The sequence below is a fragment of the Trichomycterus rosablanca genome, chromosome 18, assembly GCF_030014385.1.
Source record: "Trichomycterus rosablanca isolate fTriRos1 chromosome 18, fTriRos1.hap1, whole genome shotgun sequence".
NCBI lineage: Eukaryota > Metazoa > Chordata > Actinopteri > Siluriformes > Trichomycteridae > Trichomycterus > Trichomycterus rosablanca.
The window spans coordinates 27,399,126-27,424,792 of record NC_086005.1 but is presented as its reverse complement, the minus strand read 5'-3'; the positions used below and the strand labels follow the sequence as shown (position 1 = coordinate 27,424,792).

The 25,667-nt window shown below is 39.5% G+C and overlaps 1 protein-coding gene across 2 annotated transcripts; it reads left to right on the top strand.

Annotated features, from left to right (window-relative positions):
* The first annotated feature begins 354 nt into the window (after window positions 1-354).
* On the top strand, window positions 355-25,667 carry postna (periostin, osteoblast specific factor a). 2 transcript variants are annotated; one of them, XM_063013692.1, is made up of 25 exons: window positions 355-473; window positions 1,642-1,740; window positions 6,955-7,019; window positions 8,922-9,079; window positions 9,305-9,469; window positions 9,782-9,928; window positions 10,218-10,362; window positions 13,475-13,687; window positions 13,794-13,928; window positions 15,110-15,258; window positions 16,619-16,755; window positions 16,883-17,013; window positions 17,119-17,249; window positions 18,611-18,713; window positions 18,836-18,903; window positions 19,896-19,941; window positions 20,374-20,406; window positions 22,723-22,974; window positions 23,520-23,591; window positions 24,031-24,108; window positions 24,424-24,483; window positions 24,576-24,653; window positions 24,849-24,890; window positions 24,986-25,062; window positions 25,293-25,667. In XM_063013692.1, exons 1-24 carry the CDS (start codon window positions 355-357, stop codon window positions 25,051-25,053), a joined length of 2,694 nt encoding a protein of 897 aa, XP_062869762.1. In that variant the 3' UTR covers window positions 25,054-25,062; window positions 25,293-25,667. The 2 variants fall into 2 exon arrangements, with proteins under 2 accessions (XP_062869762.1, XP_062869761.1); XM_063013691.1 differs by having other exon boundaries at window positions 24,986-25,667.

The window sequence follows — 25,667 nt, the reverse complement described above, 5'->3', positions numbered from 1 at the left end:
TTTTTTTAAGAATTCATTTTAAAAAGTGCAAATTTTAGCTGCTTACCTGCTGTAGATATGATCCTAGATTGATCTTAGATTGATCTTAGATTGATCTTAGACTGATCTTGGACAGGATCTTGGGCGTGATCTAGGGAGCTCAGGGTTCCCATGGTAAGTGGGGTTACAGGGAACAGGTTGATTCTCTCGCTCTGTGTGCGTGTGTGTGTGTGTGTGTGTGTGTGTGCGTAATACAGTGAATGTGAGGGGTTCGTGAGGGGACTGGAGGGGAGGGGAGGGGTGGTATAAAAACTGGCTCCCTATAGCCTGCTCCCATTTCTCCTGGCTTTGTCAGCAACTTTGGTGAGAGCCAGGATGAAGCTCGTTTTTGCGACCACCTTCGCCCTGGTGGTATTTTTGTACCTGGAGCAGGTGGAATCGTCTGCCTATGACAAAATCGTCTCGCACAGCCGCATCAGGGCCAAGAAGCAGGGGTAAGGCTTAATTTTGACATTCCTAGGAGTTAATGTTTATATAGCCTGAGGACAAGATCATAGGCTTGATGATATAAACTTCTGACCACACTAGAATTACTGATGTTAGTTTTAATGTCCAGGTAACTAGTTTATGTTAGGACACTAATTGACTTAGTTAACCTATGAAACATTTAAATATGGACTTTGGTTCTCGTGTGTGTGTGTGTGTGGTTTTTTTTTTGTATTTTGGAACATATAAAACCTTGTACCATTATATAAAATCTCAATTAAATAATTTAGCCATTAAATCACATTTTTATAAAGCCAGTGTACAGCAGTTCAGCCCAAAGCGGCAAGAAAAAACTATAGCAGTTAAATTTTATGATACAGGACACTAAAAGTCCTGGACAAAAGTTTTGGGACACTTGACCATGAGTTCATTCATCACCCCATTCCGAAAATTGTGTGCATTTATAATAAATCGCTGCTTTCCTTTGTAGTTTTAGTATCATCTATTCTTCTAGGATGCCTTTCTACAAGACTTTGGAATTAGTCTGTGAGAATTTGTGCCCGATTTAATCAGCAGCGTCTGTGAGGCCAGTCAGGCACTGATGCTGGAGGAGAAGCCTAAAATCCAAGTTTTATTCATCCCGAAGTGCCCAAGTGTTGATCTGGGTTGGGTTGAGTGTTCACCAGGGCACGCTGAGGGAGAAAGGGGTCTTCCCCAAACTGTTGGCAGCATAATTTACCTTATGTCAATTTTTAGACACCTAAACGACTAAATGCATTCATTAGGAGGGTGTCCACGTACTTTTGACCACATAATATATCTATAATTTAAGGAAAAGCTTTGATTTAAATGTTTACGTTATTTTATTTCAGTTGTTTTACGTAAAAAAAAATTACAGAAACTGCTATAAGGTGAATTATTAGTGTCTATTTTTATACAGATCCTAACAATTAACCACAAGATGAAATGTTTAGTGTAATAAAATTAGACTTAAAACATTATAAAGATTTATAAAGGTGATGACTGGCTGCAGTTTGCTGCTTCATGCGCTTTTAAATGCAATTCAAGAGTTTTTACACTTAAAATTAGAAAGCAGTTAGTCCAGATGTAAGCAATTAGCATAATTATTTATTTTAATGAAGTTTTAACGACCCGTCCTTTACATTTTCTCCGCAGGCCCAACATGTGCGCCCTTCAGCAGGTCATAGGAACCAAGAAGAAGTATTTCAGCACGTGTAGGAACTGGTACAAGGGAAGCATCTGCGGCAAGAAAGCGTAAGTGTGTTTGAGGGTTGAAGCGACGGTCAGTGTGTGGTGTCGGTGCTGGATGTGTGTGTGTGTGTGTGTGTGATGGATGAGGGAAAAATTCCCCCGAGGTTTATGCAGGTGCTCACCTGGGGCCACGGGAAGCTCAATTACAAACACCTGTGTTCGTTTATTGAGTAGGGGAGTGTGTGTGTGTGTGTGTGTGTGTGTGAGGGAAAAAGAGTGTGTGTGTGTGTGTGTGTGTGAGTGTGGTGTAATTGTCATGCTGTGGGTCCCCAGGCTAGGAGTTTTAGCATAACTTTTATTAACCGCTCTATCCTGGTCAGGGTCGCAAAGCAGAAATACTCAGGCACCAATCCATCCCTCAGACATTAGCCGATCATGTCTGCGTGGATGCCCGGCTGGTCGATAGCACCTCAGAAATCCAGTCATAAAATCTGTGCCAAGACTGTTATGCCGACCAGATCGTCAAAATACTGGATCCGCAATCCAGGGGGTTATCTGATATTAGAAAAGCAAAACCACATCCATGATCTGAACCCTGGACTAGACACACTATGTCAAATATAGTCAATATTTTTACTATTATGGATAATAAGAATATAAGATTAAAATATATGGTGGTACAGTGGTGGCACTGTCGCCTCAAAGCTAGAAGATCCTGGTTTGATTCCCAGGTGGAGCATTCTGGGTCCTCTCTGTGTGGAGTTTGCATGTTCTCCCCGTGTCTGTGTGGGTTTACTCCCACAGTTCAAAGACGTGCAGTCAGGTTAATTGGAGATACAAAATTGCCTTTCAGTAATGTGTGTGTGTGTGTCCTGTGATGAACTGGCGACCTGTCCGGGGTGTTTCCTACCTTTAGTCTAATGAATCAGACCCACCGCAACCCTGACCAGGATAAAGCGATGGTAAAACAGACAATGAATAAATGAATGATTAAAATAGATAAAATGTGCACATTATTCAAAGCGACTTACATATATCACTGAATACATTTTGAGCAATTGAGGGTTAAGGGCCTCGCTCAAGGGCCCAAAAGTGGATTACCTTAAACACTGACCTTAACAACTGATCTACCACTGCCCTTTTTTTGCTGCCCATTTGAGAAGGGGTGCCCATTTAAATCTGATGTCATTATTAGGGATGTAACGATACACTCTACCAATGATGCGATGCGATTCACGATACTGGGTTCATTATACGTTTTTTTCCTGATTTTTTAAACAAAAAGAAATTGAACACAAATTATGACAAAGTTTCCTTTTATTATTTCTCTTTAAATAATAAAATAAAATTCTGTATTTGTGCTTATCTTTTAATTATCTAAATAAATGAATAATACAAATAAGGAAAGTATCCTCATATGAAAAAATCTGGCTGGAAAATTCCAAACCTGGCAACCCTGTAGTGACGTCAACCAGGCAAGATGAATAGCGCGAGTTCCCTCTGCTGTTTGAAGTGAATATCGATTCATTATACATGTAAAGCGATTTGAATCGTTACACATCTGAATGGATTTTTAACTGTCTTGTGGTGCATCGTTACATCCCTAGTCATTATTACAGTAATAATAATAATAATAATAATAATTAATGACCTACAGATTTATGGTCTATGCAAGAGTCATTCCACAAAAACATTGATGATGTGACAGGACCAGAACACAGAGCGCTCGGGTTTGACGGCTGACCGTCTCATTCGAGGTTCATTCGAGGTGACTGCACACTGTCGTGTTTATTCTCCATGGTCATTCACACATGATACCAGTTTGTTTCAGGTGGTAGCGTAAATCAAAACGATGAGATTTAAGCTTGTGCAAGAGTTTGCTTGTGTTTCACATGGTCCACTGTGGAAATATGAGGGCTGAGTCATGAGTGGAAGCGAGGTGAAGCAGATTAAACTCGGCTCTCCCACTCGCAAAAAGAAATGATGATGGTTTTACATGGAAGATTCTTTTTTTTATTCCTCTTACTTCATATCCTCCATGTCAAAACTCTTACCATACTAGCGCTGTGAGCTTAGTCTGATTTCCAAGACGAGAAAATGAACGCAAGGCTTTCGGGCTTGAGGCCAAATCCTTGGCAACTGAAGAGAAGCCTGAAGTTTAAGGAGTCGAATGTCCATCATGGTCCAATTAGCTCATGCTGAATGGTGATCAGATGTGGGGCCACGGTTATATACGCACAAACCAGAGCGCTAAGCTCTATGCATTATGGGGAAGGAACCAGTCACTGTGCTGAAGGAAATGAAGCTTGTTGGTAATTGTTTGCCTGCAGCTTTTGACTTTTTGGCCCCCATTTAAGAAGTACTAAGACCTAACGGCCATAAAAAGTTCACTGAACCAAGGCTGTACAGTAGAACAAAGTCAGAAGACGCTCCAAAATCTGCACCTTAAATTTAGGAGCTTCAAATAAAGGAACTTCTGTCTGGTACAGCAACCTTAAAGCTGATGCCAATATGAAGCTTGGATGACTGTGGACAGTGGTACCCACATCCCACCTTGGGACCCAGTGGTTTGATGGGTACATATGATCATCACAAGCCTCCTTTCATGGGTGCCTGATTCGTTCATTGGATCTAGATTCTTAATATTTCGCATACAGTCCAAGCTTGATAAGAAAACACAAGTTGATGCAACCTGTCAGCGTTTCTAGAACATTTTTAATCGGGGCGGTACACTAATCTTATCAACCGACTACAGACGGTCATGTTCGCTTCCTTCCAAAGTGTGTTACGTCAGGCTGAGACGGCTATCCGAGCTTTGATAATCGAGGTCTCTGCAGCGCAAATCTGCCAGTTAACATGATTTAACCACACTGTTGTATCAGGAGGTGCCTGGTTCTTGTGGATGTGTGTCCTTAAAAACACTTCCTTACTAGCTCTTCCAGATTTTAATGATTTTTCTTTCAATTTCTTCCATTATGTACAGTATAGTGCCAACATCTGGATGGTCCGTCTTCAAAAATGCACTGACTGGCACTGGGGTGTCCACTGAAACATTGAAAACAGGGCACTCGTAGGCTAGTGGTTAAGGTGCTGGACTACTAATTAAAAAAGGTCGCTGGTTCAAGCACCACCACTGCCAGGTTGCCACTGTTGGGCCCTTAAGCAAGGCCCTTAACCCTCAACTGTTTAGACTATATACTGCCACAGTACTGTAAGTCACTTCGGATAGCTAAATGAGACTTCCCAGTGCGGCTCTCCCTTAAGGACCTCTGGTTCCTCTGGATCAAAGTCCAAAGGAACTTCTGTCTGGTAGATATGAGATGTACGTTCAGGAAAAGCTCGAGTCAACCCCAGGCCCTTTCTGTTCTTCATCAAGACACAGAGAGCTTTGTCCCGAAGCTGTGGAGGGAATCGGCGTGGCCAGCATGTCTGGCGTTCTGGAGTCTGTTGTTTACTGTGAAAGGGTTTGAAGTAAAAGCAGGAGAGACAAAACAGAGGCAGATTAAAAGAGAGATGAGTTTGGGTGGTTTGGGTTTTCGATCTGGGGGTATTTTTTAACCTCCTTTTTATCTCTCTCTCATCACTGCTGCCACCCCCACCTTGATCGAGCAAGGCCGCTTCCTTTCACCTGCTAGGGTGGAGAGCCGTGCTTTAAAGCCATGCATTACTCAACTATTAGGATGTAACACAAGTTGAGATTCATTAAAAAAAGACTTGTTGGCTTTATAAATTACATTCGAACACTTCTGCTGATTCCAACAAACATTCTCCTAGCGAACTTTTGACCCGGGATCGACTCGTACCCTTTACGGATGGTTTTTGTTGCATGTAGCTTTGAGGACTTTCTGTTTATCCTCTTCAATATTTACTCTAAACCTGGGCAGACAAAGTTACGTGTACTCTTTATTGTACTGCAGTACATGCTTAAACAGAGCTCGGGCAGATGTTCCAGTTGTGTTTGAACACCAAGTCGCTGAAGAAAAGAGAGACGGCAATAGAGCATTCAGGGTCAGGAAACGAGCGTAAAAGAAGCTGTACTCTGGCTCGGTGGTGTGAATAATACAGTGTATTGTTGCTAAATAAAATGATAATAAAATATTTATTACACTAAACTATTCACAAACTATTCACCCAAATGAAACAATAAACACATCAGATAGTTAGCCTGCAGCTTTTGACTTTGACAGCGTTTGCCTGCAGCTTTTGACTTTTTGGCCCCCATTTAAAAAGGACTAATAGACCTAACGGCTATAAAAAGCTCATGGAATCACACCTGTAGCCATAAATTAAGCATTTAGTGGATGAATCCGAACATTACACAAAGCAAGTGAGAGGAATTTGTTTATCGGGGGCGATTTAAGTCCCCACTAATATATTTTGTGAATAAGGTCTTGCATGGAACGGTGCTTTTTTAAAATAACCCAAATCCAAACCCCACTAAAAACATGGGTAACACTGTCCACAGTTAAGCAAGCTTTACATTGCCTCGTGTTTAAAGGCTGCACCTTAGCACCTTAAATTTTGGAGCTTCAAATTAAGACTTCTGTCTAGTACAGCAACCTTAAAGATGATGCCTAAATAAAGATGGGATGACTGTGGTCAAGGTTGTCCCACCTTTTTAGTGGTTTGGGGGTTAATATGACCATCACAAGCTTCCTTTCCTTTTGGGTTTTTTAATGGGTGCATTGAAACTAGCCATATTTATATAGACACAGAGAAGTTACCTGTTTTAGTCAATTGTAATTAAACGAGAAAGAAATCATCGAGAACCACAAAGTTAAGACATGACAGGACTTTTTACAGCAATAAATAGAATAAATCATCTGTAAGCGAAAGCACATTAAACTTGAATAAACTCAACATTTCCTGCATGTTTTGGTCAGTCTAAATGTTTGAAGGATTAATTTATGAATTCATTGATTTTGTAAGTACTGTATTGATCCTTATTACATTAAGGTTTGGAAGCATAGTGGTGCAGGTGCTGCATAGTTCCAGGGTCCTGGCTGCCAGGGTTCGAACCCTTATTGTCTTTGCAGAGTTTATCTTGTCTTCATATGTTAGCATCAGCATGGGTTTCCTAAGGGTCCTAAGTTCCTAAGTTTTCACCCACATTCCAAAACATGCCAATAGGTTACCTGGCCACTCTAGTCCTTAGCTGTGAGAAAGGGAGTGAATGGATGGATGACTGACTGTTTAGGGTTTGATTCTGCCTTTATAAAGCAGTTACTGATGGATTAATAAGTAAATGAATGAATGAAGTTGTGTCTCATTTTGCAGGACGGTGTTATACGAGTGCTGTCCCGGGTACAGGGACCTGAAAGGAATGCAGGGTTGCCCCGCAGGTTGGTATCGGTCCATAAGGTCGAGCTCCAGGAATGTTTATGACGGCTTTATTACACTGTGATCCTTCATGCTGTCCCACACAGTCCCCCCTCAGAGCTATTCATTCATTCATCTGTATTTATACATGTCATAGTGATATTTACACTATATAGTAGGGTCTGTCACCTAGTTTACACACCGTTATGCTACAGCGCTCATGAGGAATTGCTTTTATTAAAAAGGAATTCTGTTTTTAAAAATCGGCCTTTTGTTAAAAGTTATATATTACATTAAGGCTGGAATTTGGGAGTTCAGGTTTACACTCAGGCCACACTGATTCATTTTAGAGTCACTCATTAGCTAAACGTGCATTTTACCAGCCTGATAGTAGTTTATATTAAATACATTTACACTGATAAGGCATAACATTATGACCACCTTCCTAATATTGTGTTGGTCCCCATTTTGCTGCCAAAACAGCCCTGAAACTGTGATGCTCTGTGTATTCTGACACCTTTTCAGCAGAACCAGCATGAACTTCTTCAGCAGTTTGAGCTACAGTAGCTCGTCTGTTGGATCGGACCACATGGGCCAGCCTTCAGTGAGCCTTGGCTGCCCATGACCCTGTCGCCGGTTTACCACTGTTCCTTCCTTGGACCACTTTTGACAGATAGTGACCACTGCAGACCGGGAACACCCCACAAGAGCTGCAGTTTTGGAGATGCTCTGACCCAGTCGTCTAGCCATCACAATTTGGCTCTCGTCAAACTCGCTCAGATCCTCTCGCTCGCCCATTTTTCCTGCTTCTAACATCAACTTTGAGGATAAAATGTTCACTTGATGCCTAATATATCCCCCCACTAACAGGTGCCGTGATGAAGAGATAATCAGTGTTATTCACTTCACCTGTCAGTGCTCAAATTGTTATGCCTGCTCGGTGTATATAACAGCAATATGAAATATTAATATTTTTATAATCATAGATTTAATGTGGGCTGATGAGTTCTCCAAAAGTCAAATGTTCTGAATAACGAGTTTTGAAGATTTGAAGTGCTGGTTATACAAATAGCTTGTGTTATAAAATCAAACTTAATTTTGTTTAATAAAGATTTGTTGGTATAAATTATAGCTGTGAGTGTCCTGCAACAATTCCACCAGGAGCACAACATGTACCCTGCAGAAATGTTTAGAAGTTCTAAATGTTAAGCTTAGTTAACGTCCTAAAGCAAAACACTGAACATAAATAGTTCTAAGGCTTTTAAAAACCCGGCATCATTATACTTGTGTAAGTGTTAAATGTGTGTACATGTTTACTACTAGGAGGACTAATGGGAACCAAACGAATAAAGTCAAAGTGCTTTGGGATACCAGGGCGGTCCTGTCTCCACTTAGGAGCCGACACCACATTAAAATCTCCAGATTATTCACTGAACATCACGCTAAAAACAGGATGTTATGTGAGGAAATGCCCTCATACAAAGACATTTGGTGGGACACATCCTCTTCTAGGTTCCAATCTAAGTTCCTAAAAGATCTCTGGTTCACAGAAACTGGCACCAGCACTCTGTTGGTGGAAAAAAAGGTAACAGATAAATTGAAGTTCATGAAACCCAAATAGGAACTTGCTTTAATTGCATCTTGTTTGGAAGACTTTCTAGAACTGTTAATAATTAAGATGTGGTTTCCTATGGTACATTGACATCCAATTTTGGATGTTTTGAATAATTTTTAACTATCTTTAATATCTCTGAAATACAAAGCTGTCTTGTATGACAAAATAAATCAAGTAAGTTGGTTAAGTACCACTGAAACACCAGCGCATTCCACTATAAGGCAGATTTAAGTAAAGCATATAGAATGAAGTAGTGCACAGCAGCACAGCTGGAATATTTCTACTCTAATTCTGCACTATTCTACTTTAGCGATCCCCATCGACACGGTCTATGGAACGCTGGGCCTGCTGAACGCCGATATCACCCAGCAGTATTCGGACCTGGCTGAGATCAGCACGGATCTTCAGGGAGCTGGATCCTACACCATGTTCGCTCCCAGTGATGATGCCTGGGAACAATTAGAGGCTGTATGTATTAAATCTTCTTTCTTTATGGAATGATGGCTTGCATGTGCAGCACTGTACACGCTGTATAAACAGCATATTGTTTACAATAAAATTGTTTACCCTGTTTGCAGTTTATATTTTTGTAGTTTATTGCGTATTGTATTTTGTATTTACTTAACATTTTACATTGGGAGCTATGACTTGAAACCTTTTAGTATTTGTATTAACGTCTCTTTTGTTACACAGACTGCAAGAAACGCACTTGTGAACAACAAGAAGACGGAGCTGCGCGACGCTCTGCACTACCACATGGTCAACAAGCGTCTTCTTACCAAAGACCTGAAGAATGAAATTACCCTGCAGTCCATGTACAACAAACAAGGACTGTACGTCAACCACTACTCCAACGGGGTACGTAACAAACAGCTCAGACCTGTATTCCACCTCCAAATCACAGGTTCACGACCAGAGCAGTTGGTCTGGAACTAGCAAACCTCTACCAAGTGTCCACATCCACATACGTAATCACAGGTTACTAACCTAAAGACCTAAGAGACCCAAAAGAGAAGTAAAAATTAATTTGTCCATTTGCACATTACAGGGTTTAATACGGACACTTGTGATCTCTTGTGACTCCTAAATGAGTAAATCCTGTTTGTACAGGCAGCGCTAAACCTTCCACTGATTCAGGGTTTTTGTTTTCTCTTGCTTTGTTCTCTGCAGGTCGTGACCGTTAACTGCGCCAGGATCATTCATGCCAACCAGGTGGCCACAAACGGGGTGGTTCATGTCATCGACCGGGTCATCAGCGCGGTGGGAAACAGCATCAAAGATGTGATCAAAACGCACGAGGATCTCAGTTCATTCAGTGTATGTAGTGTGACTTTAAACATATGTACCACATAAGCCACATATGTACCTCAAAAGTCAAAATTTACTTTGATTTACTGCAAGCTAGATACATTTATTAGGTTTATTGTTTCTTACAGCCTTGGTGTGTGTTTATGCTTATGTTTATTACAGCTGCTCTGTATGTGACTTCAATACACATCAAAATATTCCTCTTATTCATCAGTTTATGATAAATAATCAAGAAATGTTGGTGCGGAGAGTATGTTCTTTTTAAATATCATCAAATATCATCGTCCTGTCTGTGCAGACTGCAGCCAACATTGAATCAAGCTTGTTAGAAAGACTTGGCGAGCCTGGACACTACACCCTCTTTGCTCCGACCAACAAAGCCTTTGAAAAGGTGGACACAAAAGTCATCGAACGAGTGCTAAGTGACAAGACTGCGCTCCAAGGTAAGCGCTCATCATCCGTATATATCTAAAATGTAAAAAAAAAAGGAATAACTCATGATCACGATGATGAAATGATGATTTTCTCAGGTTGTATACGTAACACAAAGTCTCCTGAAGCCTAAAACAGCACTGTTGATTTTATTCGTCACTCCTGAGGCATGTTTGACAAGCAAAGAAAACAGCGTGGTATCATTCCTAATAGACTTTAACTTTATGGCTGCTTTTAATAGACCCTAAAACTTTATGGCTGCAGTTTCAAAGTAAATAACTCAAAACTCAAAAGAAGCTTTATTGGCATGACAAATAAGGACATTTGTATTGCCAAAGCTCAGTTACAGAGAAAACTAAAATATATATACAAAACAGTTAAAGGTGCAAAAAATAAAATAGAATAAAATAATAATATAAACAGTGCAAATAATAACAAGTTATGAGGTAGTAATAAATGTTTGTTGTGTGTGTATGTGAGACATGGTCACCCACTGTCCCTCACCTGGTGTCAGGTGTGTGATAGAGTGCTGCCAGTCTGCAGCTCTCTCTGTGCTCTGGGAGGGAGTTGAAGTCGGGGATGACGGTGTTAAATTTAGGGAAGAATTGGGAGCGGACGTGGTGGTACCTGGTACACCGGGTGAGGAAGTGCAGCTCTGTCTCTACTGTACTGAGAGTGCAGTGCTGGCACAGCCTCTCCTCCCGGGGCAGCCAGGACCGGGTGTGTCGCCCCGTCTCCACGGCCAGGTCGTGTGCGCTCAGTCTGTACCTCGTCAGGGTGTTTCTTAATTTAGCGTCGGATACTGTGCTCAGGTAATCTGCTGTATTGTAGTGTCTGTTTAGGGCCAAATAACAAATAACTGCATTTTACTCTGGACTTTTGTTTCAGTTTCCCAATAATTCAGATATTTAGTTCTGAGTTTTTGTTTAATTTGGTTTATTCTAATTGGGTTTGCAGAGTCTTTGTGGTGTTAGTGTGTGTTAGTAACGTGTCTGTGTGTGTTAGTGGAGTGTTGGTGCAATGAATGTAAAGCACTGGAAACTGCTGTAGGTTCTCAGGCGGTAGACAAACAAAAGTTAAAACCACAGTCAGCGAGCCATCCAAATTCAAGACATTCTGATTGTATTTGCTGCTCCTTGAACAGTGTTTTTGTGGTTTGGAAACCATGGTATATGTATATAATTATGGTCCAAACGTTCAGATACTTGTGAAGAACAAGTGCAGTACATATTTATCAAAAAATAACCACTGATTTCTTCATTTATCTACAGTATAACATGGTGAATGCAACAAAGATCTGAAGGACTTTAATAACTGTTTTGGCCAGACATTCAGGTTGAAGTGTTTTTGTAACTGCAAGAAGTGCTCACTGGTGATCTAATAAGGGAAAAGCCAGAATCCACCTACAAGTTGTTGGGCGACCAATATTCATTGATGCCTTGGGCATGAAGGCTATGACGTCGGCACATATTTAGGAATAATAACCCATAAAATAAGCATATGAGCCTCAGATTCATGTATCACTGGCTGGAACAGGACACAGATTAGGATTCCTGCCTTAGCTGAGGCTAATTTACTTCATTCAATGCTTCTAGAGTCGCTGCGGTGCAGAGAAAGATATCGGATACACACCCACACATGCTAACACAGACGTACAGACCCTGAGAATTAACAGATCGGACTAAGCTCCTGGGAAAGTGATAAAGCGAATACAGTAGTTTCTGGGAATGTCCAGACAGCCTTTGCACAGGAAGGATGGAGGGGGTGTTTGCAGCCACTTGGTCTGATTTAATATCCGTCCAGGTCAGGGCAGTGATTTAGTGTGTGAAGAATTCAGAATAATTCAGTAATATTTTAAACAAACAGCTGAAGCATCTTACCCTGTATTACCCTGTATTACCATGTATTATTGGAATGTACATTATGACAGTGCCAGGAAAATCCTGATCATAATCTAATTATTGTTTCAACTTAAAGTGCTCTGAGGAAAATCCTTTGTGTGCCCAGAACATTTCACTTTTCAATCTTCAGAATTTACATCACATTTGTTGGCTGGTTTACCCTCAGCAAATAATATTTACATGTATTAACATTCTCAAAAAATGCAGTCTAAGAAACAAAACACTTATTATATTTATTATTATTATTATTATTATTATCATAATATTTTTTATATTTATTATATTATTTTATATTTTATAATTTTATTTAATATAATTTTTTATTATTTAATATTTTATTTTATATGTTATATATTAAACAGGATTATTATTATTATTTTATATTTTTTTATTTTATATTGAAAGGAATTATTATTATTATTTTATATTATTTTATTTCATATTAAAAGGGATTATTATTTATTATTTTGTTTTATATATTTTTTTATTATTTATTATTTTATTTTATATTTTATAAAAAAAATTATATTAAAAGAGATTATTATTATTATTTTATTTTATATTAAAAGGGATTATTATTATTTTATATTATTTTATTTTATATTAAAAGGGATTATTATTTATTGTTTTGTTTTGTTTTGTATATATATATTTTTTATTTTTTTTATTTTATATTTTATAAATTTTTTGTATTAAAAGGGATTATTATTATTATTTTATTTTATTTTATATTAAAAGGGATTCTTATTATTATTTTAAATTATTTTATTTTATATTTAAAGGGATTATTATTATTATTATTTTATATTAAAAGGGATCATTATTATTATTTTATATTATTTTATTTTATATTAAAATATTATTATTATTTCGGTGGTTCACTTTTTTTACCACAAGAGGCAAGTTTCTAGCACCTGAACCTTTATTAGATTAGATTTATTAGATTAAAACATTATTGACTGTATTTACGAGTTCATTTAAACGCACAGTTTTGTGCCTGCATGGCAAAATTTGTTCAAAACACAAGCATTACTGTAGGTATAAATAGTGATATAAATGCTTATGTAGTGCCTAATATGTATTCAGTTTAAGAAGTAAAACACTTATAAGAAAATTGCCATAACATGATGATGTGATGTGGCCCAGAGATGAAGCAGAAGGGTCATTTCTATCAAAATTTAATATATTTCCAATGACTGTATATGTCGTTTTGGTATTTTAGCCTTTTTGAAGTATCACCTCCTGAGCTCGGCTCAGTGCTCAGAGGCCATCATGGCGGGCACCGCGTTCGAGACCCTGGAGAGCAGCTACATCGAGATGGGCTGTAACGGTGACAGTCTGACCGTGAACGGCATTAAAATGGTGCTGAAGAAGGACATCGTCACCAGCAACGGAATCATTCACCTCATCGACCAAGTGCTGATGCCTGACTCAGGTTGGTAATGAGTCATGTGACAGGGATAAAATTTAGTCTTTATAATACTCTTGATAAACAGCAGTATTGATAAGTTTTTAATGCTCTTTTCTCTCTCTGATTAAAGCTAAGCAGGTGACGGAGCTGGTCGGTGACTCTCAGCGTATGTTCGGTGATATGGTAAACGAGATGGGTCTGTCTGCCGCCATGCAAGCTGAAACCGATTACACCCTGCTCGCCCCTCTCAACGGCGTCTTCTCTGGTGCGTTTTTACCACTTTTCACCACTGCAACTGGACTGTAAACAAGAAAACAAGCATTGAGAAGTTCTTGTGCTTTTAAGACATATGTCTACACATGAAACTTTTCCTTCCAAGTAAAATATGTTTGGAAATTTGGAATCAAACTGTTGATCATTATATAAATCACACTACTGCTTGCTATACAATTATAATTCCATTATAATACTGCAGGCTTAATGAATACGAGGCATAAAAAATTTTACAAAAATACCATTTCTTCTTTTTTTGTACAATCTATGTACAGTATATCCAATCTGGGCAATAATAATATAATAAATAATAAAGATATATAATAAAATCAACCTCAGCAGTAAGGACTGCACACAGGTAAATGCCGTAATTTAAAGGGGTCAGAAATCAAACACATTTAAGCTGCTTTAAAAACAAATGACTTTATATTTCTAATGACTGATTTTTGTGTGATGTAGCAGAAGGTGTGTGTACCATACAGCTTAAGGGTCGTATGTTTAATCCTTGTCTGTAATCTCTGTCTAAAACATACCAGTTGGTGCATTGGTTCATGTTAATGACACCAAAAGTTAAATAAGTGAGACAGTAATAAGTGTATGATTCACTAAGACAAACTGTGTCCTGTCCAAGGACGTGCAGTCGGGTTAATCAAAGCTACTAAAATTGCCCTAAGTGTGAATGTGTGTGTTTGTGTTTGCTCTGTGATGGACTGGTGACCTGTCCACTGTGTTTCTTACATTTCACCCTGTGAATTGTACCCACCATGACCCTAAATAGAATTAAGCAGTGGTAAAACAGACAATGAATAAATGAATGAATAACAAGCAATAATTGTGGCAGCAAATTATAATAATAATAATAATAATAATGTGTGTGTGTGTGTGTGTGTGTGTGTGTGTAGAGTGCTGCTGCTAGTGTGCAGCTCTCTCTGTGCTCCCCCAGTAAATGGGCCAGTTTTTTCTGGGTCTGGAAGGGAGTTGAAGTTTGGAATGATGGTGTTGAATTTGGGGAAGAATTGGGACTGAATGTGGTGGGATTTGGTGCATTTTTATTCATTCATGTGCACTTAGTTGTAAGCACTTCACATGAATGAATGAATGAATAACGATGCATGTTTTTGACAATTTAAGATGCTGTTCTTATATTCCGATGATCTTGTTTGATCTGTGTAGATGAGATCATGTCTATGGACCAGCGTCTGCTGAAGATCATCCTGGAAAACCACATCCTGAAGCTCAAGATCACGCTCAGCGATCTGTACAACGGCCAACTGCTGGAGACGCTGGGAGGGAAGATGCTTCGAGTCTTTGTTTATCGCACGGTTAGTGTGTGTGTGTGTGTGTGTGTGTGTGTGTGTGTGTATCACAAGTCACAAGACACGAGTCAGAGTCAAGTCACGAGTCAATATAATCTACACAAAACATACAGTATATTGGAAATGTAGCGTAGAAATAAAGAAATAATCTGTAAATTCAGATAAAAAACAACAACAGATTAGCGAGTGTATTTAGCCGTTTAACTTCGTGCCTTTACTTTCCTCCTCATTGTGTAAATGAATGTAATTTCCGTAACAAGAAGGTTCCAGCTAAAAGCTTCAACTGATACGTTTTGTTTTCATTGCAAAACAAAAGCACTTGATAAATCACGGCACAGCGGCCAAAATCCCAAACACAGCAAAACAATCATAGTCGCTGCTTACCTTAGCTTCTGTTCTTTCAGATGCTATTACATTTATAAGTGTGTGTCCCATTAGGAATAGAATCCGTTATTTTGTAAATGTGCTTATAATTCAAACCCTCCAAACTTTTCCCGGTTGTGAAGTAAAACACGAACTCGTTAGAAAGCCGATCGAGCGTTTCATTACCACGTCATCTGTGTGACGCTGCAAACTAAATACATGCTAACAATTACAATCAGAAGGTCTGATTGGTTCAGAAAGCGGTTCTTAAAATCATTAGCACCAGTTCTGTAGGAGCGTTCCATTCACATTATCTGTTACTGTGAAGTGCACTACGTAGGGTATTCCACCATTTTAAGTAGGGAGCGACACTTCATCACTACGCCGGAAGCTGGCTGGAACATTTACACATTGTGTGTGTTGCGGGTTAAGACGATCGGAGCGTTATTATTATTAGAGAGCAGAAAATGACACGATCAGAATGATGTCGGATCATATATATATATATATATATATATATACAGTATACAGTATATATATGTAATTGTCACACATAACTAATGTTGCTGACTTTTGCTGTCCACAAGTCATTTTTTGTGAGTCACGAGTCGAGTCTGAAGTCGCTGTGTGTGCGACTTACGTGCGACTCGAGTCCCCATCTCTGGTGTGTATTAAATAATACTATTGTCATAAAGGTTGAATGAGTGCATCTAGTAGCTCAGCTGTTAAACACTGTTGATTAAATCCCATCAATCGTTTGCACATTTGTGCAGAATTATTTATTTCTTTTAAGCCTCTCTGGTTAAATCTGGTGCATTAAGCTGCCGTTCCTTCGTTCCGTTTCTCCTTAATCTCTCCAGCCTGCTGTAAACCATCCGTCACGCCTGCCAACATCTCGTCACCTGTTCAATTTCATCGCTCATTTTATTTCAGATTGCCAAAACATGTAATCAGCTCCATGATATGCATGTGTGTGTGTGTGTGTGTGTGTGTGTGCGTGTAGGCCGTGTGTATTGAGAACGCCTGCATGATCCGAGGCAGCAAGGAAGGAAGCAACGGTGCCCTGCATCTGATAAACTCGCTCATCCGACTGCCGCAGACCACCATGTACGAGACGCTGGAGGCAGACGGACACTTCTCGTGAGTTCTATTTCAATTCCCACACACACACACACTGACTGCAAGTCTTTGGACTTGTTGGAGGAAACCGGAGCTCCTGGAGGAAAACCACAGCACACAGACTTTTTTTTTTTTTTTTTTGCTGTAGAATCTTCCTGATGTTGATGAAGGAAGCCGGGCTGACCGAGATGTTAAAGCATGAGGGGGGGTACACCGTGTTCGCACCCACCGATGAAGCCTTCAAGGATCTGACACAGCACGACATCAAACTTCTCACCAGTAAACTATTTTCTATTGTCGTTATGCTCCTTTATTTTTATCTTTATGTTTTAATTAAAAAATAATTATTATTTTAAACAAATGTTGTTTCTCTGTTCTGTTCAGGCGACGTAAACGCTCTGAGGACGATCCTGCTTTATCATTTCAGCAGCGGCGTCTTTATTAATGGAGGTTTGGAGGGTGGAGTGACCAACCTGCTCAGAACCATTCAGGGGAACAACCTTCAAGTGCTTTCTGTATGTGAAATCACACACACACACACACACACACACACACACACACACACACACACACACACACACACACACTCACACACACAAACTCAACCTTAGCTTAACCCCTACTGATCCCCACTGGTGACATCCCATATAAATAAAAATAATGTGTGGCCCTGGCATATTAACACGACTTAGTGAGGCATGGGAACAAGATATGCCAAAATGATATATCCAGGTTGGGGTTAAAGCTTATACAAAGCCGAGCTTACATTTTATTCTGCCTTTACCACACAGCCTAACCTCTATGCATCCCCACTGGTGACATCCTGTATGAATAAAAATAATGCATGGCCACGCCTTATAAACACATAGGAATGAGATCCTAATGTGTGGAGTGGGAATGAGATGTGCAAAATTAAATCCATGTTACAGTAAAGTGTGCAGAAGTGCTCTGAATCCTTCCTGGCAACTCGTGTGTGTGTGTGTGTGTGTGTGTGTGTGTGTGTGTGTGTGTGTGCGTGTTCATGTCGGCACTGATAAAAAATTTGGCTTCCTGGCAAACAGCTCTCATCAGTCTGGCTCCAAAAAGCCCTGTTACCCTTCACATTACTGCCCTCCTCCCAAAAAAAAGGGGAAAAAAAGCAAGAACAATGCCTCTTTTATTTTTGTATGTGTGTGTGTGTGTGGGGGGGGGGGGAGTACCCTGGAATGCCCTGAAAAAAAAACATACAATCTGCATTAGTTCATTTTGTCATTACTGGGGACTCGGAGGGGCTCGAGTTATAAAAAATTAAAGTAATGCTATAGAAAAAAAACACTTTTGGTCCATCAATATATGAGTTATATATACAGTATATAGCCATTTTCGAACTCTGTTGGTTGTTTCATTTTGCTTTGAAATCTGACATCAAAGTAATAATAATAATATTAATATATATAATTTTATACAGTTCAGCTGTGCATAAATTAATAAACTAACTGCTTACAGGGTGGCACGATGGTGCAGTGTATAGCGGTGTCGGTTCACAGTAAGAAGGAACTGAGTTTGATTCCCAGGCTGGACAGCCAGGGTTCTTTCTGTGTGGAGTTTGCACGTTCTCCTCACGTCCATGCCATCAGGTCAAGTGGAGCTACAAAAATTGCCCTGTGTTGGATTGGCTCTCGCTCAATGAATCAGACCCACCGCATCCCTGACCAGGATAAAATGCCTAATCAATATTTTGCCTGTTGTATTTGAGTGGGTCAAAGCTGTGAAGCTTTAGTAGTGACGTTGTATTTAAGCTAAAACCACACTGATTGTTTTGTTTCAAATGGATTAATATAAATACTGTGTACGTATTTAATAAGAATTAATGTCTGATGTATATTTTTATATACAGGTCAACAGGTCCATCAACGTGGACTCGGTGAACGTAAGAGAAAACGACCTCATGGCCTCTAACGGAGTGATTCATGTGGTGAAGAACCTGCTCTACCCTGCAGGTGAGCGAACACACTCCACCACCGCCGTAACAACACGCAGCGTTCATGCGTTCATCCGAATCCACCGAGCATGTACGTGTTTATATAAGCAGTGCATTAAAGCGTTACTGTGTTTTCATCAGATCTACCAGTGGGCAGTGAGGAGCTGCTGATCCTGCTGAGAAAGCTGATCAAGTACATACAGATAAAGGTAAAATAATAATAATAATATTTAACCTATCAGAATACGCTGCTTAGCTATACACACTATATGACCAAAAGTATCCGGACACCTCGCAATGAGCTTAATTAATATAGTGTGTCAAAACACTTGTGAGGACCTTACTCACCCTGCAATCAAGGGTTCAAATCATCCCAGTGGTCTTCAACAGGGTTAAAGGTCAGCACACTGAACCAAGCTTGTTGGTTTATGCACGGTGGATCAGTCATACTGGAGGTAGAGGAAACAACCTTTCCCAAACTGTTGCCACATAGTTGGAGACATATACTGTATATGCACATACAGTGATCAGTCATAACATTATGACCATATATGCACTATGATGACCACCTTCCTTATATTGTGTTGGTCTCCCTTTTGCTGCCAGAACAGCCCAGCAACTGTGATGCTCTGTGTATTCTGACTCCTTTCTATCAGAACCAGCATGAACTTCTTCAGCAGTTTGAGCTACAGTAGCTCGTCTGTTGGATCGGACCACACGGGCCAGCCGTCGCTCCCCACGTGCATAAATGAGCCTTGGCCGCCCATGACCCTGTCGCCGGTTTACCAGTGTTCCTTCCTTGCACCACTTTTGATGGATACTGAGAGCTGCAGTTTTGGAGATGCTCTGACCCAGTCGTCTAGCCATCAAAATTTGGCCCTCGTCAAACTCGCTCAGATCCTCACGCTCGGCATTTTTCCTGCTTCTAACATCAACTTTAAGGATAAAATGTTCACTTGCTGCCTAATATATCCCCCCCACTAACAGGAGCCGAGATGAAGAGATAATCAGTGTTATTCACTTCACCTGTCAGTGGTCATAATGTGTATATTACATGTGAGCTCAGTTATTAGGAGGGTGTCCCAATACTTTTGTTCATATAGTGTGTCATTCCCTTCATATCATAGCATTCTTTGTTTTATATCATATCATGTGTTATTAAACAATTATTTGATTTGTTGTGTTTTGTTTGTTCTCCTAGTTTGTGTACGGATACACCTACAGAGAGATCCCGCTCACCTTCATTAGTGAGTTCTGATTCATGCCAGAATGATGTATCACCATTAGAACAATCACTGCCGCTCAGGTGGCACTGCCCACGTGTTAGAGGGGGCGTGGCTTAGCTTTGTTCTCCGCAATCAGAGCGGGGATCTGCATTGGTGGAGAGGAAGCTTGACAAGCGGGCAATTGGACGTGCCAAAAGAGAGAAAAGGAGAAAAAGTGCATAAACAAAAATACAAAAAAAAAAAGATCACTAATCTCTGCATGTGTGAATCCTATACATATGCATATCAGTTTCTATACTAGTTCTTTTAAGCCATTTTAATTACAAGATGTGTAAAAAAGCCAAATGTAAACATCTTAGAATAATGACTCAACAAAATTTCAGAAATAACAGTATTACTGTGTGTGTGTGTGTGTGTGTGTGTGTGTGTGTGTGTGTGTGTGTGTGTTTGCAGATAGAATTATCACCACACAAGTATATGAAACAGGTAATGCACTACATCACCTTCACATGCATGACATTATTTAATACTTTACTACTTCAAATTTTATTAAGTATTTTAAATCTGTAAATTATGTACAAGCCTTTATTTACAACCAAATTACCCAAAAATGTATAAAAATGAACTTAAAGTTAAAAAGATATTAACATAAATATAGCTGACAAACTAATGTTTAAAGATTTATAGTCCAGATATTATCTGAAATACTTCAGACTGCGCAAACAAAACCATCAACAGAACATCAACATTTTCTGTCAGATATACATTATTAATCCAGTAATTCTGTTTAAGAAATGATGTGTGTATTGATGTATGTGTAAAGTGCATCTTTAATGTCTTTATTCACAACTTTATTGATTCTTTTTTGGAACATTTGGGGTCAAAACATGTAAACTTAACAACTTAAATTAATAACTGGATGTAAAAACCTTGGCTATTCATTTCTTGTTAGTGATTCCAGTCAACTATAGCTGGTGACAACTCGTCGAAATAAACTGGACTTTTTAACTACGTAGAAGTTGATGATCTTGAAGCTGGCACTTTTATTTTCTTGTATGGTAGCTTTTTATCACAGTGACAGTGTCACTCACTGTTCCAGCAGCTTAGATTTATGTCAGATACTGAAATGTTTGACTGTATCTGATTATTTTACCAGGTATTTTTCATGTTAAAGCATTTCTGTATAATGACTTTAGCGCCAGTCGAAATGTAATGAAAGCATGATGAGCTTAGGTCGTAGTGGTCGTCTAGAGATTGATCAGCCACAAACAGTGAAGGATGAATGACGTGAACGATGTGTACAGTAGTTGTATTTGTGGCTGGTGAAAGACTTTTGGCTGCCGTCCTCGTTGGCTCGGGGTCAGGAAGCAGTAATGAGAACAGGGGGGTAATTACTCTTCTACCTGCTGAGGCCTCGTTTCATTAATTCTGCATGGTCCTTTGCCAGATCTGTGAGAGTTAATTAAAGCTAAAGAAAGATCTTGTCAGAAACTTGGATTGTTCTCTAAAAGTCAGTGGGCAGGAGATTAGAGCTCAGAGATTAATAGGATTTACAGGAACATTAGGAACATTAAGAGAGGAGTTATTACACCTTATTAATGCCGTCATTGTAGGGTCCATTTAATCACTAAATTAAGCAAAATAACATCATTCAGTAACAGTTTTCTCTGTAGTCTGAAGACCAGTTATCTAAACACAGGGTTTAAGCCATCGCAGGACACATGCTTACCCATTTACTCACTTATCAGGGTTATTTAGAGAGGCCAATCCAAGTACAGGCATGTCATTGGAAGGTAAAATAAAGATTTTCTAGATACTTTAGGTCAATGTTTTTACTTGTAAGTAGGAAGTACACCCAGTATTCCCATTCAAATATCCTTTATAATAGTTTTTTTGAGTCACGTCTATATTCTAAACACTCGTGAGTGGGGTAGCAGACAAATATGCAGGCAGACGTTCAATTAAGCAATTATATATTCATTCACTGTCTGTTTTTCATGGATTTATCCTGGTCAGGGTCGTCGTAGGTGTGATTTATTGGTACTGGTCGCCAGTCTATTACAGGGCAGACACACACACACCCCTACCCAGTAGTTTTAAAAAGTTTAAATCTAAATAGTTTACAAGAAACAGTTACTCACTTTCTTAACCACTCATGCAATAAGGGTCACAGGGGGGCTGGAGCCTATCCCAGCTTTCCATTGGGCGCAAGGCACACAGTAACACCCTGGATGGGGCGCCAGTCGCAGAAACATATACACACACACACACACACACACATTCACCTATAGGGCAATTCAGTGTCTCCAATTAACCTGACTGCATGTTTTTGGGATGTGGGAGGAAACCGGAGCTCCCGGAGGAAACCCACGCAGACACGGGGATCCAACTCAGGACTTTCTTCACTACAAACAGCATGGGAATTTAAAATAAATGGGCAATTATTTCTTTGCAACCATTAAATGGGTGCTTTGTAAATAAATAATGAATTGTTAGGCTGAATATTTTCTCATGCTTTGTTTGAACTATCTGAAATTATTCTGTGTTGAAAAATATCCTTTTGTGCCTAAAAATTACCAAAAGGAAGTCTGTAAACATCTATAGGGAGGGCAAACTTTGTGTTATTGATCAGTATATGCCAGCAGCAATGGCTTATGGATGAATATGTAGGGAGTTCCTCCCACAGAAAGAAAATACATTGCAAATACATTTCGGTTCTGGCCAGCAAATAAGACAGGAAAAGAACATCCAAAAACAAAGACAATCAGAAGAAATAATAAAAATCTTGTGTTTATCCTCTAGTCCCAGAGATTAAGGTGATAGAATCAGAGCCTGTGATCACCGAAATCACCAAGGTTTTCGAGACCGAGCCGACCTTCACCAAGGTCATGCGTGTCGTCGGGGTGGAACCGTCGGTCACCAAGATCACCAAGGTGATCGAGACGAAGCCGACCGTGAGAGAGGTGGTGATCAAGGGCGAGCCGAGAATCACCAAAGTTACACGGGTCATCGAAGGAGAGCCATCGATTACCAAGCTCACGACGGTCATTGGAGGTACGTTCCTGATAAAAAACGTTTTATTGAGTATGTAGTAAATGTTTCACATATTTACACTTTATTACTCATAATGATGAACACAAAAATATTCAGACACTGTTTGTGGCTTCCAAAGTGCAGTTAGGTGGTAGCCTATTGGGTAGAGCTAAGAACTATTAACTGAAACAATAATAAAAAAAAAGCCTGTTTAGACCCTTTGTGGCTTCCAAGTTGTAATTCAGGGCATCCAGGTTGCTTTAATTACTAATGAATTGCTTTAATTACTTTAATTGAGATGTGGCTAGAATCTGAGCTGTTAGAATTGATTGGGCATCGATTGGAAAGGCACACACTTGGGAATATAAGGGCCCACGAAGCGCTACCCAACATATCGGTCCCTGTGTTTTTTAATGTCCACACTCATAATGACATTCACTGACCGTTTGGTTTTGTTTCTGCTTCTTTATAAAATTTATGAAATGAAAATAGCTTAAAAATATTGAATGTGCCCAAGATTTAACGCCCTTCATTCATTTATTTATTTATTTACTTTCTTTTTTCAGGCCAAACTCACCACACCACCACCTCGACAGGCAAAGAGATTGAGAGTGAACTTCAGAAGTTTCTGGATGAGGGTGAGTTTCATTTCATGATTTCCATCATTTAGTGTGATTTAGCTAGTATGCCAGCCCACTACTCCAGAGATCTGGGGGTGTTGCAAGCTGCATTGCCATGATTGGCTAACGTCTGTGGGGTTGGCCGAAACAGCCAAGCCATTGGGAAGTGCACTTGTCAGTGCGCTCTTAGTACTGATCCCAAGCCCTTATAGAAATTAGGGTTGTGTAATAAAGCCATCTGGTGTAAAAAACAGTGCCAAGCCGGCATGAGTAATAGATGTAAATGGAAACAGATACTTTGGTTATTGTCCTGCTAGACCCGGTTAGCACCATGTGTGATTAGAAGTCATGTCCATTGTGCAACTAACCATGTGGTGCTTGGCTTTAATAGAAGAAATAACAAGTTGTTTGTTGTTTCTGTGCATTATATCTTATTTTATCTTATTATATGTTACAGACCTGTCCAAGGTGAAGAAGGTTCTGGAAAGTGAGCTACACATGCAGGAGAAGGAGATCCAAAAAATCATCGAGGGGGGTCTGTAAAAATGTTAACAAATCTCAACTTCCTTTCCAATGCAAGTTCAGCATGATGTGACTGTGGATTTGCACTCAAACTGGGCCCAAGAGCTGGGATTCAAACTCTCAACTTTTTAATTGATAGCCCACAGCTCTACCCACTAGGCTTCCACTGTCCCAGTAATAAATCTACTAATAAACCAAACCTCTTTTGCCTTGATAACCTCTAATAAACGAACCAGCAACCTTCTGATCACTAGACCAGTATCTTCAGCACTGACTTTTCCATAAATCAGTAAATGAATGTATTTCTGTTGACGTTGCTGTTGTTTAGGTGGTGGAGGACACACCACCATCACCAAAGTGATCAGACCAGAGCCTCAGATCATCGAAGGTGAAATGAAACTTTAATTAGTTATGAATGGAAAAGTATGAATGGAAATAATGATGAATGTTGCTGTTGATTCATTCGTTTTTAAATTGTAGGATCAGTGATCATGTCTTTCAAAAATAATCCTGATCTCATTGTGGAGGAATCGGAGAGGATCGCCAAAATAATCAAAGGTCAGACACCAATTCCAGCGTAATTTACAAGCATCTACAGTTAGTGTAAGGTTTTATTCCCCAAATAAATAATGGGATCTTGTAGATTCAGTAGATTCAGTTGCAGAAATCATTAAAATACCAAGACTGCTATTACGTAAACATCATTTTGTTGTCTACTGAGTTGCATGAAACTCTAAGTTATGTATATTTTAGGAGGTGGGGCTCTGAAGAGAGATGCGTCCAAGAGATCACCAGGTAAGAAATATGAAAAAAGTATTTGTGTTTCGTTCTTCACTAAAACAAATGGATTACATACAGATTATTAATGTTATTGTGTTTTTTCTGTGCAGCAGGTATGAGGAGGAGACCCAAACATTTCTCCAGAGTGCGTCAGCCATCCCAAAAACAGACGGCATAGCTTACGTGTGTACGTCCAGATAACTGATCTGGGATCAGAGTTTGTCTTTCCATCAGATTCACACATTCATGTAAACAGCAGTGAGGGGATTGTTCAGGGGCTTGATTTGGAACCACTGAGCCTCAGTTTGCTCTGTTTTAAATGCTCTGTGTTAAATTGACTGTATGAGTGGACTAGCTGCTGGTCAGATGCAGGTTTAACCCATGATTCTTTTATTATGATTAAAATGTCTTCCACAGCCTGGTGTGAGAGTATCTAATAAGCACGGGCTGCTCCACATCATTTCCAAGCATAACATGAAGACCAACAATGTTAATCCTTGATGATGATCCATTCATAAATATATACGCATAAAAAGAGCAATTTATGCCTCCTGTATAAGGTTGGTCGAGCTGGTGGTGGTGATGGACGGGGGGCGACGACAAGATTATTATTTTTATATACTGTGTAAATCAGTGTGTAAAGCTGTTGTACAAGCTGCACATCTCTGTTACACTGTGGTGCTGCAATCATGCCAACTTAAAGCATATTTTAACCACATTAGAATGTGGTTTGTACATTATATTCATTCGTATGCGATCGTAACTGTATTTTCTATTCCGTGTGACGTCTTT

What these genes read in the sequence shown, in the direction of transcription:
- postna (XM_063013692.1), top strand. Translation starts at nt 355, where the DNA reads ATGAAGCTCGTTTTTGCGACCACCTTCGCCCTGGTGGTATTTTTGTAC. An exon ending in AGGATCTCAGTTCATTCAGT is followed by an intron (nt 9,929 to 10,217) that starts GTATGTAGTGTG and finishes CTGTCTGTGCAG; the next exon opens with ACTGCAGCCAACATTGAATC. An exon ending in TCTCAACGGCGTCTTCTCTG is followed by an intron (nt 13,929 to 15,109) that starts GTGCGTTTTTAC and finishes TGATCTGTGTAG; the next exon opens with ATGAGATCATGTCTATGGAC.